General features: G+C 40.5%; 1 protein-coding gene across 1 annotated transcript; it reads right to left on the minus strand.

Moving 5' to 3' along the window:
- Positions 1–121: 121 nt before the first annotated feature.
- Positions 122–13,023, minus strand: LOC122808621 (glyceraldehyde-3-phosphate dehydrogenase). The gene is made up of 12 exons (XM_044079587.1): positions 12,883–13,023; positions 8,996–9,064; positions 7,288–7,387; positions 7,089–7,195; positions 6,916–7,006; positions 6,424–6,539; positions 6,119–6,200; positions 5,405–5,556; positions 3,325–3,403; positions 2,386–2,469; positions 1,511–1,608; positions 122–408 (listed from the first exon to the last, which is right to left on the minus strand). Exons 2-12 carry the CDS (start codon positions 9,019–9,021, stop codon positions 339–341), a joined length of 1,005 nt encoding a protein of 334 aa, XP_043935522.1. The 5' UTR covers positions 9,022–9,064; positions 12,883–13,023; the 3' UTR covers positions 122–338.
- Positions 13,024–18,327: the final 5,304 nt, after the last annotated feature.

The following is an 18,327-nucleotide window of genomic DNA, read 5'->3' on the forward strand; positions in this document are numbered from 1 at the left end:
AAGAGGAGTTAAAAACCTTAAGAAGGTGAACCTTATTTTTCCAGTCATGTGAAAGGTTAGAAAGCACAGGCTAAGAAAGACCACAATCTTTTCCTGCTACAACAAAAATCAGATACATGCATAAGATTATTTTTTTGGTTTTATTTTCTTTGATGTGAACACTTAAAAATAAAAAAAGAAAACCACAATGTCTACAGCAGATCCTAGAACTGTTAACAAAGTGCATGTCCCCCACAGTGTAAAGCTGGAAGACAGATGTGCCGTTTCAATGTGTGCCATAAATTAACTCCTTGGAACTTGCTAGGACAATGAAGCTTAAGTTACATACAGAAAGTGCTTCACTCCTTGCTGTGCATGTGATTTATCAAGTCCACAACCCGGCAGCTGTAACCATGCTCGTTGTCATACCTGATGAAACAAAACAAAAGCTTTTCAGTTTCTGCTATTCAAAATGGCAGACACTATTCCAACCTCTCTCTTTCAACTCCCAACATCCATTCCTTTTCCTACCCTACCAGTTCTCATACCATTTGGTAGACGCAAGTCGGCACTATCACATACCTGGAAATGCAGTTCTTGTTCACATCCCCCCCAAAAAAAAAAAAAACAAACATGCAAGACCATCACTTACTGTCATCCCAATCTACAGGGCACCAACCCCGCGATCACAGCAGCATTGCCAGCTGTATAGCAGTACTCTATATATCCAATATGCAGGGTCCATTCATCCAGTGGATGAAACAGCAGATTATGTTAAAACTTCCAACAGGGGAGAGTTTGGTACCTGATGTTCCATGAGGACAAGTACCAGATGTTCCATGAGGACAAGTACCAGATGTTCCATGAGGACAAGTACTGGCTCCCCACAGCAAACAAGCTGGAATCCACTCACTCCAATACCTCCCTAACAACCTTCCATTACCAGAGTTACACTAAAACTAGGCAGTATGATGAGGTCCAAAACTATGCTGTGAAGAACTGGCAGGTCTTGTCCCTACTTCAAGTCGAAATACCCCTCAATGTTACACTGTAAATTGTAGGGCTTCAATTTTTGCAGCCTACATCCTTCTGTCCCAGGCATGTACAGCATTTCTCACAGTACAAGGGGCACTTACTGTAAAAAGCAGGGACAGACTACTCCATTTTTTAAACTTAAATCCTTCCAACCAGTGCAGATTAGGTGAGACTTTTGGTCCTATTCAGATGAAATATTTCAATACCCTCAGTCTGGGGTAAAGGAGGTCACTGCCATCAGTTCCAGCCATGCCCCTTGCTGCTAGTGCTACTCCAACAATGCCTCAAGTTCAGCACAAAACCCTTTTATGCAGGTGTGCAAATATGACCATACTCTGGTCAGCAAACTCACACACTCCCTTTGGAATGGGCAAACCAAGGAAATGGTTACATTGTTGTAGTTCAGAGTTTTAACTTTCACTCAGCCACAATTGCACAAATACAGTATTTAGTGCCCCTTCCTCAACCCACAAAACAGTAGACAGAATACACTTACCAGGACACTAGCTTGACAAAGGTTTCATTAAGAGCAATTCCAGCACTAGCATCAAAGATGGAAGACATTGAACACCCATTAAAGTCTGTGGAGACCACCTAAAAAACAAAAGTTACCATGTTAGACTTGTGCCACAAAATAAGCATCTTCTTAGGGAGACGCGCGTTTTAAAAACATTCCAATTCCTTGCTCCTAAATTGAAAAGCATAACTCCCTTTTGAACAGGTGATGTTAATGTTAAAATGCCATTACAAAACTGGAATGAGCTGTGACGTACAGAAACCAAATCAGATTAATAAGTTGTCCAGCTCTGGTATATTTTTGGCAGCATTTAATCAATGTTCTGATGACTCAGGCTCTCCTTCTGTCCACTCCAAACTGCATTTTACAAGGACAATGACCCTTAGGCTTATTGCTCCCTGCTGGTGAGGGACAGGTGCACATGAACATGATTTGTGATTTAGCTCTGCAATCTCCATGCATACATGGCCGCAGCATCTGACAGTAGTACAGTGGGCCCAGCGGAGGTACATTTACATCTCCTCATGCAATGCACTCTTGGGCCTCACCCTCCCTCGTGGCACTTTGTGTGAGCGCTAGTCTCCACTGGAGAATCTAGCACTGAAAAGGGACATGCCCCAATCCTACCATCCAAAGACAGGTAAGCAAACAGAACGTGCTCCCCCACTCCCTCTGTGTATGTACAGATATGTGTATATACATATGGCAACAAGCATTTGTTTTTAAACTAAAGACCTGGACAAGTACATCAAATTAAAAAATACCTTAACTGGTTAATGCTATTCTTCTAGTTATATCAACCCTTGACCCATTACGCTCTATGTAATTAACAAGCAGAAACATGTGTAACTTACCTGCTCCTCTGTATATCCCAAAATTCCCTTCAGAGGTCCTTCAGACGCTGCCTTTACCACCGCCTTGATTTTATCATAAGAAGCCTAAGGAGGAAAAAAATGTTATATCGTCACAAGGGCATGTTACACATTTCCCCTTACAAGTGCACAGTCATGTATACTTTCCACTGAACTTCAGCACTATAATGGCTTGGTGAGACAATCCGCCTCCTGGCCATTCTGAAATGGCATCGTCTTCAGAGAGACTGGGTCAGTTTGTGTCCCTGCTCCACAACTTGAGTGCACACCCATCTCCCTTAATAGATCAAGCTCCTGAACCATCAACTGAACTTAAACTCACCTGGACCACAGCCAAGGTTTTACCCTGCGCACCTAGGCCAGAGTCAGGGTTCTCAGTATGCCACCAGCACTGACTAATACTTCAGTAACCACTGAAACTAAAGTTTGGTTTTAAAAGCTGGAACTTCAGATAATTTAGCAAAATATTACTCATTTACAATAAAAATGCCAAGGAGTTACCCAAACAAAAAAATATTCTGCAGAATGACTGTTGTAAGAATGTAAGCAAAGAATAGAGAACATGCTACTATGACAACCTCTGAGAATACTGACTGTAGGCCTGAAAAACGGTACGTTAAAATGTCTTTTAGCGTGAACACATTTGCTTAGTACCCTTCCCCCCTCAAAAATGGCTGATTTTCCTTAAGAAATAAAAGTTCTCTATTTAACAGGGTAGCTAGTAACGGTAAGGAAACTTAGAACCTCTCATTGCCCACTGCCAATTTGTATGACAGATCCCTCCCACCAACAACTACACACAGAAAGCTACTGTACTCAAAAGATAAACAGGCAAAAATCAGCATATATTGCTAAATTAACATTACTACTGCTTCCTTTTGCAAAGTACCACTAAGGCACTGCGTCTCTGAAGATACTTACACCCTTCTCCAAGCGGCATGTCAAATCAACAACTGACACATTAGGTGTTGGAACACGGAATGCCATACCAGTCAGCTTCCTGTGGATGCAAAGAGGCAAAAAATGTTACGTTTTCCATTAACAAGGCCATACAATTATCCATTAAACCAGCATTGTTCCTTAAAGGGAACCCAAGAAGCTAGACATTTTTTAGTCATGAACATGTCATGTGAAAAAAGGTCAAGGCAGGGATTGTGCAAGTAAATACAGCATGTCCAGTATGTGAAATCACCTCCTACCCCTACGGCAGCTGAGCATTTCCAGTAATGGGGCATGCATGTCAACACTAATGAGGTAGTACATCCCAAAAGGCTCATTTTTGGCAAGGGTGGTACACAGCTTCTCACTGTAATTCAGAAACTTGTCAAGTGTGAGGGTTATGGGGACAATATCCAAAAACAGAAAACAAGTTGAATAGCACTTCTTTACAAGGTCACCATACCCTCAGATAAATGGGAATATTTTGAGAAATGTCAATCGGTCACAATATTCTGGAACTGACTAATGAGTCTCAAAGTCGAATGGTCACCATTGTATACTGTACAGCCTAACCACTATTTTTCAATAAGTCTGGTCAAACTGGTTCTGCAGCACCCACAGAGGATAAATGTTTGACTTGACAGTACAGGTGCTGGAAGCATCTGGGGGGGGGGGGCAGTTTAAGATGCCGACACTAGCTCCCCCATTCAGGGCAGAGGGAGACAGCCAAGTGCCAGGCCATCTCCAGACTGCAAGCAGTGTGCCGCTTGGTCTGGAGGTTAAACATGCACTTCCAACAGGCAACAGCAGAGCCTGCAAGGCTGCTGTAGAGGTTACTTAAGGCATATCTACTCCCTGGCGTAGTACCAACTTGAGGGATGGCACAATGGTAAATTTACCTTACAGACATAAGTTACAGGATTTGATTCTCACCTTTGAGGGAAAGTTAGCTAGGCTTAAAATGGCTCACATGAACAGTTAACATAGAACTTACCTATGAGCTAAGTTACTATGTTCACAATATTTCCCAGATGGATAGCCAACTGCCCCACTAACAGGACACGTTGTCCAGATAGGTGAATCCACTTCTAATAAGAAACCTGTTCCTAGCCGTGTCTGACAGGGCTTAGTGTTGAGACCCCCTCCTGCTTGGTATATACTTTTCTAAAGTGAAGGCAAATGTTGGAGGCCTCTGGCTCACCACGTTTCCTGACAACTGTAAGCTGGGAGCAATCACTGAATCCCCCAAGTGATGTTGACATCTTACGAACAGGTCTAAAAGTAACAACTGGTGCCAAAACCATGGTCAGAGATTAAGTGATAAAAAAAATGCATAATCTTACCCTTTGGTAAATCAGATATCCCTGCAAATTATAATATTGATAGCACACCCCTAAAAGTAGACCAGTGGTGGGGGACCTAGGAACAGATAAACAGTAAACTAAACTTTGACCATCAGGTAACTATGGAAGTGAGAAAATCCTTCTGTGTGGCTCAATTTATAAAGGCATGGCATCAAGATCAAAATCATAGTGCCACTGTACTCTGCTGTCCTCAGGTCCATAACCCGAGTGCAATGCTCCCTTCTGCATGTACCTAACCAGACACTTACACCAATTAGAGTGGCCCCAGAGGTTTCTCAAAAAAAAAAAAAAAAGTACAAAGCATAAGACATGTCCTATGCAGATCGACTGAAGGCCCTGTTCCTTTATTCAGTCTCATATCGTTTACTTACTGGGGACTTAAGCCTGACATTCAAGGCATTCTCTGATGCAGCCTTGATGAAAATGTACACAAAGGTAGTGTGTTCCATAGATTTGAACCTTATTTCTGACTCTTAACAGAACTTGCTGGAGAGAGATTTGCATCCCAAAGGCTACCTCATCACACTAATTTCTCCAATAAGACAGGTTTAACGTTTTACATACAGCAAGTAAAGACATGCTTTTCTAGCTTGACACCCCCCCTAGAGAGACACGCACACACACTACGTATATTGCTCTTTCCCAATGCCTACATCAGTTACCTTTCTCTTCCTTCTAAAGTTCAGCATGGTACATACCCGTTCAGTTCTGGAATGACTTTGCCGACTGCCTTGGCTGCACCAGTGGATGCTGGAATGATATTCTGATGAGCCCCTCTACCATCACGCCACAATTTTCCAGAAGGACCATCAACAGTTTTCTGAGTGGCTGTATAAGCATGGACGGTTGTCTTAAAAATAAATAAATATGTTAAATTAGTTTTGCAAATTATAACCTCAATCACCAGACCAATTTAAGACAGAATATCCAAGATCATCAAATCACTTTAGATCTGTCACATGCTTACGAGTTACATAAATACAATGTTAAGGGAGATAAATTAAAAAAAAAAAAAAAAAAAAAAAAGACTAGGACAGGACAGCAAAGGTTATTTTTTTAAGTAAAAAATATACTACATGTGAAATTGTTATACCTGATGTCTCACATTTGCTTTTAGGCTAGAAATAAAAACACTTTATCGTCTCCAGTTTATCTGCATACCTTAACAGAATGGTGTACTACTAAATTCTGGAAAACAGGTACTCACTACCTCCTTGGAATGGATATTGTTATTTTTTTTAAATATCCTCTTACAATACATCTCCACTGCATGAGCTCAGACTGCCTAAAGATGTGTTCACTGTGTTTTCTAATGCTATCCAAAGGTCTACACATTACTTTGCTCTCTTATACGTGGGGAGGGATTCATGTTAGGTCAGATAAACAAAGTATATCCCAGATTTTACACTCACCATGAGCCCTTCCACAATACCAAAGTTGTCATGGATAACCTTTGCTAGGGGAGCCAGGCAGTTGGTAGTGCAGGAGGCATTGCTGTGGAAAAACAACACAAACATGTTATCTACAGTCTTATTTTTTGGGGGGGGGGACACACCGAACCTTCACAATGCTCTAGTCAGCATGCAAGTTAAACTAAACCAAGGAGGTGTGGGGCTATTTTAAGTGCATGGTCCTAGATTTAAGAACTCTAGGTATAGCTACAGTAAAGCAGAAACTGTGCAAAGTATTAGTCTGCCTAAGAAACCAAGAATCTTACCTGACGACTGTCAGACTGTTGTCGTACTTTTCATGGTTCACGCCAACAACAAACATTGGGGCATCAGCTGAGGGAGCAGATATTATGACCCTTTTTGCACCTCCTTTTAGATGAGCCTAGACAAAGCAAAGTACATTATTTATTACACCAGACCTCACTAATTAAGAGATGTGCCCTCCCCCACCCAACTATTTTTAGTTTAAGTTTATCCCAAATGGTCCGATTGAGCTTGAAGATCCCATTTTCAGCAGAAGCCTGGGAGAAAAAGCTCTAATGACAATATACAACATAAGTAAAGACAGTTAAACATGTAATGAAGCATATTGCAATATTCATTAATCCCATGGCTCCCTCTGCCTCCACTCTTGCTTCTCTAGCTGGCAACTTTCACCAGCCTGATTAATCCATGACAGATGCCTTCTGGTCTGCTCAGTTCATTTCTTACTAGCTTTACAATCTATAAACAATTCTTCCACAGATAATACAACTTACAGAAGCTTTCTCTTTTGTGGTAAAGACTCCTGTGGACTCCACAACATACTCCGCACCAGCATCTGCCCACTTGATGTTAGCAGGATCACGCCTGAGAAAGAAACAGTGCAATTGGTACTCAAACAAAGACAAGAACTTGTAAAAGCTTTCAGAAAATGAAAAGGTGAACTCACTCCTGGAAGACAGTGATGGCATGTCCATTAATCACGAGTTTTCCATCCTTTGCACAAACTTCACCCTTAAAACGTCCATGGGTAGAGTCATACTTAAACATATAAACCTGTTGAAAAACAAACAAAAATCAATAAGAAATCAAAGCCTACAGACAGCCCGTACTTTCTAGAAGAGTCAAGGTTAAGGTTGTGCACCTACCATGTAGCTCAAGTCAATGAAGGGGTCATTAATGGCAACAACATTAACAGTTCCCTTCTGAACAGCTGCACGGCACACCAGACGGCCAATACGGCCAAATCTAGGAGGAAAATAAAATAATCCTTTAGCACAGCCTATCCACAAAATGCCGTCACCTTAAAAAACACCTCTGCCCCCATCTCCTAAATGTCACAAAGCCTGTAATACTCAGTACATTACTTCTGTTCCAAGAAGCAAATTTGCATTTGCTTGTAGCAAGTGATCCTAATGCAAAAACTGAAACATTCTCACCTCCAAAAGTTATGTTGCCAAGGAATGTTATTAACCCTCCCCAAGCCCAAAGTAGTAAGCTTGTGTCATGCACCGTTTCTGTTCACAGTAATTAGGCTTAGCACTGTAAAGGGCAAGTTACTGTAACAAATCAGTTTGCATTTCAGATATCTTAAAATAACTTCCTTAAGGTATGCAAAATGCAGTTCCCATCAGGGAAAGGTCAGCTCCCTCCCTAAGTGCAAACACATTTAATACATGGTAACAACTAGATCTGTCTCCAGATGTAAAAGAAATTTAATGCACATCAATAACTACAAGTACCCAAGCGTGCTTTAGCAGTGCAGTTAGCAAACATGGTTAAAAACCCATACCTTAATGCTGAAAACTCAAGTATAACAGATGTAGTCAAGGCTTCAAACAGAACTAAACATGATGGGGTGACACATTTCACCATAGGAGTCCCAAAGTCTGATACCATTCCCATATACACTTCTGTCAGCACCAAATTCCTTGTAGAATAAAGGAAATATTCTGTCCAGAACTACAACATTTTTATGAGGGGAGGTACTAGATGAAAAGGAAGACTGAATTGCCAAGTTTCCACAAGACTTCATTCAGCAGAAATGACAAAGAGAAAAAAACATTTCAACAGACAGCAGAGCTCTGTCTGCATCATGCATGCTGCTCTAGGGTGTACCAAAAGAAAAGTGATAGGACTAAAAACTACTTACTCTGAATAGGGACAATACACAGGGCCAGAAAACAAGGAATGTCTGCAGACCAAGAAGTCATATCTTGCTGTCACAACTCCCATTAAACCCTAGACTTACAAGCAGAAAAGTCCACCTCTCCCAAATCTGCTGACACCCCCCTCCCCAACACACACACACACAATAAAACAGCAACTCAGTAGTTACCTACAGTACAAACCGATCAGGACTTCACTAATGCCCAGTAACCCACAGTCAAGAAAAATGAAGCACTAGCCCATTAAAAAAAACCAGGATATTCTGTTGATATTCTAGCTGTCTAAAATGAACAGAAACCTACATGCCGATCAGTGTAGCTCACTAAATCAAATGACCTTCACTTGACTTTGAAGGCCATAATCAATGCCATGTGGGGACAGAAAATAGAAATACAGCTTGTAAACTCAAAACCTCACATAATGGGTATCTGAACACTCTAAAGATAGTGCTAAACATGTTTGCCACAGAACAGGAAGCCAGGCTTTAACTAATCATTTCTAGAACACTTATAGTTTAAAGCCATTAGCAGCATTACTAACCCCTTCACAATTCAGTTTTGCTCAGTTACTTATCGATTTCAAATTTATAAATATAAAATCATACAGAAAAATGTTTTGGCCATCAAAATATGAAGATCTATTTTTGACAACACCAAAATTAAATTTAGTCAACAGCAAAGCCCTTACCCGTTAATTCCAATTGGCACCACCATGATGTCAGATTTAGACGTTCACTCGTGTTTCTGGAACAGCTTCCTACAGACAAGAAAAAAAATAATAAATAAGTAGGGTAGTTTTTAAGCATGCCCCCCCCCCCCCCACACACACACACACCACCCCTCCCCCACTCAATCTAATCTGAATCCAGTGTTCAATCAAAACAACATCACTGAAGTGTCTGTGCTAAAGAAATAGTACAAGTCATAGCATTGACACCATGTGTAACTGTACTGTGATTTTGTTAGCTTTATCTTTACAGCAGCTAACAACTAAAGTTAGAGTAATGGTCAGGTGAGTTGCAGAATCAAGTCCCACTACAGGTTAGCCACTATGTAACTTTGCTGCTTTATAAAAATGGTTAATACCAATCACTTCTCTTACATATAACTCATCTGAGCCTGGAGATGTTCTTAAACATTTTAAGACAGTTTGGAGGTAAAATCTGGGGGACTCCCCCCACTTGTTAACTGGTTAAGTGATCTCAGGTACAAACAGCCAGCAATGTAGTAGCAGAATACAACTACAATATTGCAAACATCAACTGCTAATTATGTAAGCAGAAAAAAGGCATGAGCTGTCATAATATGTAACACTAAACAACTATGCACCTTGTATTAAACAAAAATAACACACGCGCGCACACACACACACACACACACACACACACACACACACACACACACGTGCACTACGGGCCTCACTCCGTGACAGTAAATTACTTCCAAAGCATAGTAACACAAAAAAAAAAAAAAAAACTCCAGTCTGCTGTCTAATGTCATGCCCATAAACTATGTTTGCAAGTGGCAGTACAGATCACGTCGGACTAGTTCACTTTTCCAATTATTAGACAATCACATAATGAAAAATGTACTAGGATTGTCATTGCCCCTCTCCATCAACAAGGGACACTAATCCGAGAACATAATGAAAAACATTTGGGGAGCTTGCTAGGGCAGGCTCGAGAAGACTGGCAGACATCTTTGAAACCTGCAGTATCAGATTAAGGATTTATAAGGCAGCCACTTGGGACTTTGGTGGCTTTATCTTTTCCAAATGTTAAAAGAAAATTAAAAAAAAAAAAAGCAAGTCAGTGTATGTAAAGGCAGTACAGGGAGGGGGCAGATGTAGCTTTGCATCACAGCTGAAAAGGGTTCTTCAGAATAGTTTACTTACCTGTTTATGTAAATGAAATACGTGTTTTTCACTTTACAGAAGCTTTAGCAAAGGTGATAGGTATATTATCTGATTGTGAAAAAAGGATTCTGAACATCATTGTTGCAGTTTTGGCTAAGCTTGTGATTCATCGTGACCTTGGGCTGCTAGTATGACCTTCCTCGTGCTGCAGTTGTTAAAGTCAGTAAATGGTGATGCTATGCCCTGCATAAGTCTGCAGTACTATGCCACACAATATAGCAGGGCGACTGTTTATGACGACCTTATTCCATCATGCCATTCTGATTGCTATAGCCATCAGAGACCGCCCCTTTGCAGTGTTTAATTTCTGCAAGTTGAAAGATCTAGGCCGTTCTTCCATCACATCACTTTTGCTTAAATACATATGCAACATTATCAATAATTTGCTGTTCTGCTTTCTTATCCTCATTTATTCCAATTATTCCTTCATTTAATATCCGATTACCTGGTTACCCATTCAATTCAGGATAAAAAAAAAGCAACTCTCAGAGGACTAAAAAATTTAAAAGCATTATTTCCATGTGAATCCACCAATTCAAATGTAAGCAATATTTCTGGGGAGAGGTAAAATTGTAACAACTAAAATCGTCCCTTATTTTTGTCAGGATAATCTTCCCCCATCCCCTGACAACCTGAAGAGGACTGTACTCTCCAAAGCTCACAGGTGGTGGGGGAACTGTTCACCCACATCTCACAAATGTCACTGTAGCTTGGAGGAGGAGGATTAAAACTGAAGGTTCATTAAAGGCTTACACAGTTAAGACAAGTTTTGCTTGCTGGCTCAAACTTTAATCAGAGCCCCTCCACATTCATTTGGTTTTATCCAAAAGCTGTGAGCATTTTTCAGATACATTATCAGCTCCCCCCAACAAAAAGATGGCAGGCACATCAGGGGAGATATGTCACATGCATCTGTCAGCCAGGGATAAAGACAGGTGTGTGTGTGTGTGTGTGTGTGTGTGTGTGTGTGTGGGGGGGGGGGTTAGTGCAGACAAAGGTGAATTTACAGGTATGTCTGACATATTGAAGAAACCTCTGTTTGCAGAACTTATTCCAATTCCATCTGTTCAACTGTACAGCAGGCTACATATCACAAACTATAGAAACACTGATATACAAAATACAGCAGGAAGTACAGTATTTAGTTCCAACAGTATTCCCCTAAACGGTGTCATGCCGTTATGTGCACATCATATGTGCAGTGCTGTTTTTTAGGCAGAAAACATGGCACTTCCCAGAAGTCCCTACACATAAGCATTAACTGCATTATTTCTCAAGTTCAACAAGTCTGTTATCCTCTAAACAGTGTTGAAAATATGACTTCTAACTATTATTTTGCATCCTGTAAGTGCAGTATATAACTAGTCGGCAGAATATCAAAGCAAACACGTGTGCACACCTATTTTTTAGGCAGAAAACATAGCAAACTAGGCCTCTTGGTCATATGCTTAAAAGGACTATCATAGAGACCCACTGTACAAAATACAGTGGGCCTTATTGGCGTTTCTAACGTGCCTTAAAAGCAAAGCAGTGGAAAATATAATAATTCTGTTTAAGTGCGAACCTGGACTAGATAGAAATTAATTAGAAGACAGCTGAAACAGACAAGGGGAAAAATACATTGACTACTTGGGTAAGGCAAAGACTATGTCATTTTTTGCAACCCGCAATATAATACAAAGTTACAGTTCTTCATAGAAGAAAAACATCTACTACCCTCCAAATCCATCCCACAATGATTTCATTTTTTTTAAAGCTAAGAGCTAGATATATTGTCTGACACTTGTGTTATAAACAGTTTTGCGCCTTCTAATGTTTCCTGAACAAGTTTGCTAACCTACTCTCCCCCACCCAACCCCTAAAAGTCTAGTCTTGCAACACACTATTACAGGCTCTGACATCAGCACATGTAACAGGCTATAACCGGCTTTAGACAAAATGAAGCTGTGTGTGCAGCTGTATTTGTACATCGGACCCAAAATAGTACTTTACTCAACATTAAACAATGGACCAGCTGAACAGAGGCCGTCTACATTTCTGTAAAATCTACAATCTTACTTTAAACCTGCTTGTACATGTGTAGTTATAGTTTAATTTTTTCCATGATGGCAGCACATATAATAACCAAGAAAAATAGAAGTAGGAAGTCTACAGCTACTGCTATGGATACAACAGATAGCAGCTTTTGAAAAGGACCCTTGTGTCTGACTAGACACTGAAATATGGGCTAGACAGTGTCACGTAACATTTTACTAACACTGCTTTTATATGTTAATGCATAATGAATTTTAGGAGTTCAAAGATACTGGCTATAACAAGCAGGAATGCAGAATGATATAAATAAATAAAAGCTTTAGGTAAAGCTTTCTCATTGAAGCTGCACAACGATGTGAGCTTCTTACATTACAGACAATGTATGAACCTTTACGATGTTCTCAGGCTGTACAGTAATTTTCCATGGCTGCTGACTCACCTACTGTTGCAGGTGCGTCACAGTTTCCTTACATCAACTCTTAACAGTTGTGGTTAAAATGGACTATTAAAATCATGTACCTTTCACCTCAGAACACACAAAACACAGCTACAATCCTTTCATTTTATGTTTGGGACACAGTATTCCATTCAATCTCTACCAACCCCCACCTTCCTTGTGGTCTTACCTCGGAGTCTTCCTCTAGGCTGGCTCTGCTCTACAGCTGCTGTGTGAGGCTAGCTGAACCAACACCCTGGATTTTATACTTGTTTCATCATACATTCCCTCCCCTTAGCACACCCCTCACCCATGTAATAGGAAACTGGCTGTTTCTGTACAGCTACTGGGTCAAGGACAGTAAAGACTACTGTGAGCATGCCTGTTAGTACTGCAATGCACCGCCTCCCCACTGTAAATCACTGAACAGAAAGGCATCACGGTTGGTGGGGGAGGGGCTCTGTCTCCTGCTTATCCTTTGCCCTTTAAGCAGCTTTAAAGTGCAAAGGGCAACCAGAGACTGGAGATGGGTTGAGTTGATGCCCTTGGAAGGCATTTAAAAGGCTATATTTAGGCAAATTCAGATCCTTTCTCCCGTGCATTTCTCCTAACCTTTTTTAAAGGTGCACATTTTCTGTTTTTCTTTTCAAAGGTATGATTTAGCTTCCTGCCACTGACAAGTATTCGATAAGAAGGACGTATTCTAAAACCTGAAGATGCAAACAGAACACTATAGGAGCCACTGTTTCTGCAAATTATCTTTTAGAGCTCATCTTAAAATATTAAGAATTGTTTGCTTTTAAACAATACCTTCATTGCATATAAAAGTAGATATCATTCTTTATTGTGAGAGATAGAAGGAAAAAGGGCAGGAAAAAACAAGGACCAGAAATAAAATATCTTTAGACAACTAGCAGGTGGCCAGTGATTTTTGCAAATGATGGCTCACAACCAGGGTTAAAAAGAGTTCCAGTACAGTGTTGTTCACTTATCATTTTGGTACACACTTCTCTACTGAATGCACTTCACAACAGCAAAAAAGACCCGGAAAATAAATATTTTTTTGTGGTATTCTATTGCATCCAAATGTTTGAGTGAGAAAAGAAGAAGAATCTATTGAAAATATGACTTCTTATTATTATTTTGCCTCCTGTAAGTGCAGTATATAACTAGTTGACAGAATATCAAAGAAAACAAAATTTAGGAACTGTTTTATGCTGTACACATACAGGCAGCCTGACTGGTAAGGGTTTCTGCCAAACTGAGTCAGGGGCCAGTTCAATATGCCATAGTCTGATGATACTTCATGCCACATGCTAACAGTCAGGGGATCTGACTAATGATATTTCATGTCACAGTCAGGGGCCCAAGCTATTGATATTTCATATCATATACAGCCAAAGGCTTTGTTCAAAATAACACATGCAATCAGAGGTCACACCCCATAGTGCAGTCAGAGGTCATGCCCCATAGTGCTTCATGCCATACACCAGTGACTTTTGATCTTTCGGTAGTAGTGGGTTCCTACAGAAGCCATCAGTACACTCAAGGAAACAAGGAATCCCAGGTATTACATGCTGTAACCATATTTTTATACAAATTTTATGACAGTTTTATAAATTACATAATATGTAGAAAGACACTGGAAATAATAGGCAAGTACATCCATAATATAATATTAATAACAATAACACAGTAATAACATCGTAAATACTTTTTTAGCACACCAAATTAAAATGTAGTGTTTTAAGGTCCTTTGAATTTGTCAAGAAAATGAATCAGTTATAAAATCATTAACCTTGGCTCCCTATCAGAAGGAGAGTCCTGTCACTGTTATGGACAAACTGTGAAAAACACACAAAAAGAATAAATTTGTGAAACTTGCTGCTACGTATTTTAGTCATGTCTTGGGGGTGGTTTTGCCCCACCTGTATCCCCCAGACTTTTTTTGTTGTGTCTTTCGGCTTTTCTCGGTTAGGGGTCGCCACAGCGGAACTCTGGACCGCTAATGATTGGTAGTTGATTTTTACGTGCCGAGTTACCAGCTCTGACGCACAACCTTCAACGAAGGTACGCGCATTCACGCATGTCTCCACGCAGAAGACGCTTTAGCTGAGAATCGAACCGGACAGCGTCTGACTGTGAGGCACTACTGCTACTTATATAATAATTCTGATAAGGATCAATAATCTTATGCAATACTGAGATTATATACATTTCCACACTTAAGAGGACTGCAGTTACCATCCTAGCATTTTCAGAAGATAACAAGCTATATCTTCTCTTCTGTTAATTTTATTTATTTATTTATTTTATTTTACATTTGTTGACCGGGAAAGTCCGACTGGACACATGTCCATTTTCAGCGGAGGCCCGGGGAGAAAAGCTCCAATAGTACATAGTAGGTTACAAAAAGTTCCAATAGTACATAGTAGGTTACAACAATGTTTGACAGCTAACATACGATTGTAGTTATGCACTAAATACCCAGGGAAGAAAAAAAAGTTACATTAGTATGTACAATAACAATTATAAAGAGAAAAACAAAGCATCATATAGTTAGTATACACAGGTAAGAAAAAGTTACATTAGGATGTACAGTGAACAATTATTATAAGAAACAAACCTACAAGTAGTTAGTTTCAGGGGGAGAGTAGATGGCTTGAGGCCTAGGAGGATAGTAATTTCACTGAGGAGGTTGAGGGGAGCTATGGGTTAGTCTGGATTAGAACATTGGCAAAGCCAGTGGGATTTGAAGTGGTGGGAGAGGCCATTTCTGAAAGTATTTAGGGAGGTTGATTCGGTGAGACTAGGTGGAAGAGAGTTCCATATTTTACCCACTGTGTTTGAAAACAGAGAGTCACCTCCTGAGTTACAGGATTTGATTGTCTGTGCGAGTAATCTGTGAGATGATCTTAGTCTATTTAGGTTGGTATAAGGGGTAATTATTCCAGACAGGCCGGGAGTGTTTTCAGGTTGAGAGAGTATTTTGTAAGCAATAATAAGTTGCTTCTGTAGAAGTAGATTTGGTAGTTCTATCCAACCTACTTCTACAGAAGTTAAATTAAACTTGTGAATGATAACTTCTGCACAGTTACTGAATCTGGACACAAGCTCTGGACACATACACCTAGAATTCTGCTGACACAAGCCATTTTGATCTTTTAAAATTAATAGATATTTGTGGAGGAACCCCTGGGGCTCCTGGGCACCCTGACCTACAGTAAGGGACTTGGGCTCAATCAAGTGCCCTTGTTCACAATGGTATATATAATTATGAATCCTGGCTCATGATGTTTCATGCTATGTAGAGTCAAGGGCTGTGGTCTTGTGACTAGATGGGTATCTACAAATTCATCCCTGGCTTGACATATTTTACCCTCATGGAAGTGAGACATACATCCTGAGGGTAGGCATCTGCAAGGTGCAGTCCCTTGACTTGTCTTATAACTCCTATGATCCTATGGTTCCAATACTTTGTCACACACAGTCAGAGACTGGATGGAATCTGCAAATTTATCACAGGTATGACATGTTTGCGCTTTTGGAAGTGAGACACACATCTTGGAGTAAGATGCAAATGGTCAATTTGATTTATCTGCCTTATAACTCCTACGTTCCTGTGGTTCACAATGTTTTGTCACACACAATCAGAGACTCTGTTTCGTAACACCATGTATAATAAGAGGGTCTTAGCTCACCATGATTCATAACATATATATATTCAGGGTCATGGTTCGTGATAAACCTCCAACAATTCATGCAAGTAAGGCCAGGTGCATGGCAAAAAAGCCAATTGATATATACCAACACAGCAGACAGCACTCCTCACACTATGGTTAATAGATAGTTAATAAACAGCACAATTCCTTACTAAGTAAACATAACTTTATTCTGCCATAAAAAGAAGTTATGTCTTACCATAACGTTCCATCTGTGTTGTTGATCTTATTTCATTCATCATTGATGGGTTGTCGGTTCCGTCCTCGGAACTGAGTCGGCCTAATACCAAGCTCGCGCCAGCCAAAAAAACTCTCGAGCTATTACCCATAGTGAAAGGAAGGGAAGTGATTTATGAAAGATCAACAACACAGATGGAAGGTTATGGTAAGATATAACTTCTTTATCTGATGTTGTTAATCTTCTTTCCATTCGTCACTGATGGGACAGAATCCCCAGTTACCTTGTGTTCCCTGGGCGGCCCTTGTGGAAGAACGTTCCTGAGCACCACTGAGCCAAAGGCAGCTCTCCCTCTGGAGACCACATCCAATTTGTAATGATTAATAAAGGTGTGGGGAGTAGCCCATGTCGTTGCTGCACAAATATCATCCATGGAGGCTCTCGAATGGAAGACTACAGAAGTTGCCATAGATCTGGTAGAGTGGGCTTTAACATTCTGTGGTATAGGTTTTTCCGAAAGCGAATAAGTATAGTGTATGCAGTCCCTAAGCCACTTAGATAAGGTCACCTTGGGGACAGAATTTCCCATTCTAGGTCCAGAGAAGGAAATGAAAAGTTGGTCAGTTTTGCGGATTGCTTTAGTCCTGTCTAGATAAAACCTCAATTGTCTATGCACATCCAGAGTGTAGACAGTATTTCCCTTTATTAGTCAATTTTGGGAAAAATACTGGCAAGTCAATGGTTTGATTGATGGAAAAATCAGAAATAACTTTGGGAAGAAAAGAGGAGTTCGTCTGGAGTGATACTCTAATCTTGTGGAAGATTAAATAGGGCCTTTTAATGCATAGTGCATGGACCTCCGAACCCATCTGGCCGATGTGATAGCTACCAGGAAAAGGGACTTCCAAGATAAAAATTTGATGTCACACTTTGCTGCAGGTTCAAATGGGGGTTGAATTAAAGACTGAAGGACTAACATGAGGTTCCATGGCTCTATAGGTTTGATTAGAGGCCTAATGTGCGAGACCCCTTTTAGAAATGTTTTGCATAACCAATAAGAAATGAGAAGAAAATTATCAAACCCATCATGAAAGTTATAAATAGCCGCTAGATGTACTTGTATGGTAGAAGCTGAAGCTCCAGCCTCGAACAATTTAGACAAATATTGTAAGACTACTGTAACTGGAGCCGAGTACGGGTCTAGCCTTCTTTCATTAGACCAAACAAAGAAGTTCTTCCATTTGTCTAGAAATAGCCTTCTGGTGGATGGTTTGTGTGAGGCCAGGATAATGTCATGTACTGGTGAGGGAAGGTTATCCTGCCTGGAGATTAATGGAAGTGGAGAAACCAAGCTGTCAGCTTTAGACTAGAGAGGTTCAGGTGCCTCAACTCTTGGGGGTGAAAAATCAGGTCTGGAAGGGGGTCCAGAATCCAAGGTCAACATAATAGGTGAGGCCGAAGGAAGGGGAACCAAACTTGCCGAGGCCAAAAAGGGGCTATGAGGATCACTTTGCATTTCAACTGAATAGCTTCCTTTATGAATTGGGGAATCAGAGGAATGGGGGGATAGGCATATAACAATCCCGCTGGCCAATCATGAATCACAGCATCCCTCTGGGACTCCCCCAGTGGGGGGAATAGGGCAAAATAGCTGCTGCATTTGCTGTTTGATGGGGAGGCAAGTAAGTCGCAGCAAGGCTGGCCCCAACGGCTGAAGATATTCGCCGCTATGCTG

The sequence above is a fragment of the Protopterus annectens genome, chromosome 8.part0, assembly GCF_019279795.1.
Source record: "Protopterus annectens isolate FY-2018-M chromosome 8.part0, PAN1.0, whole genome shotgun sequence".
NCBI lineage: Eukaryota > Metazoa > Chordata > Ceratodontiformes > Protopteridae > Protopterus > Protopterus annectens.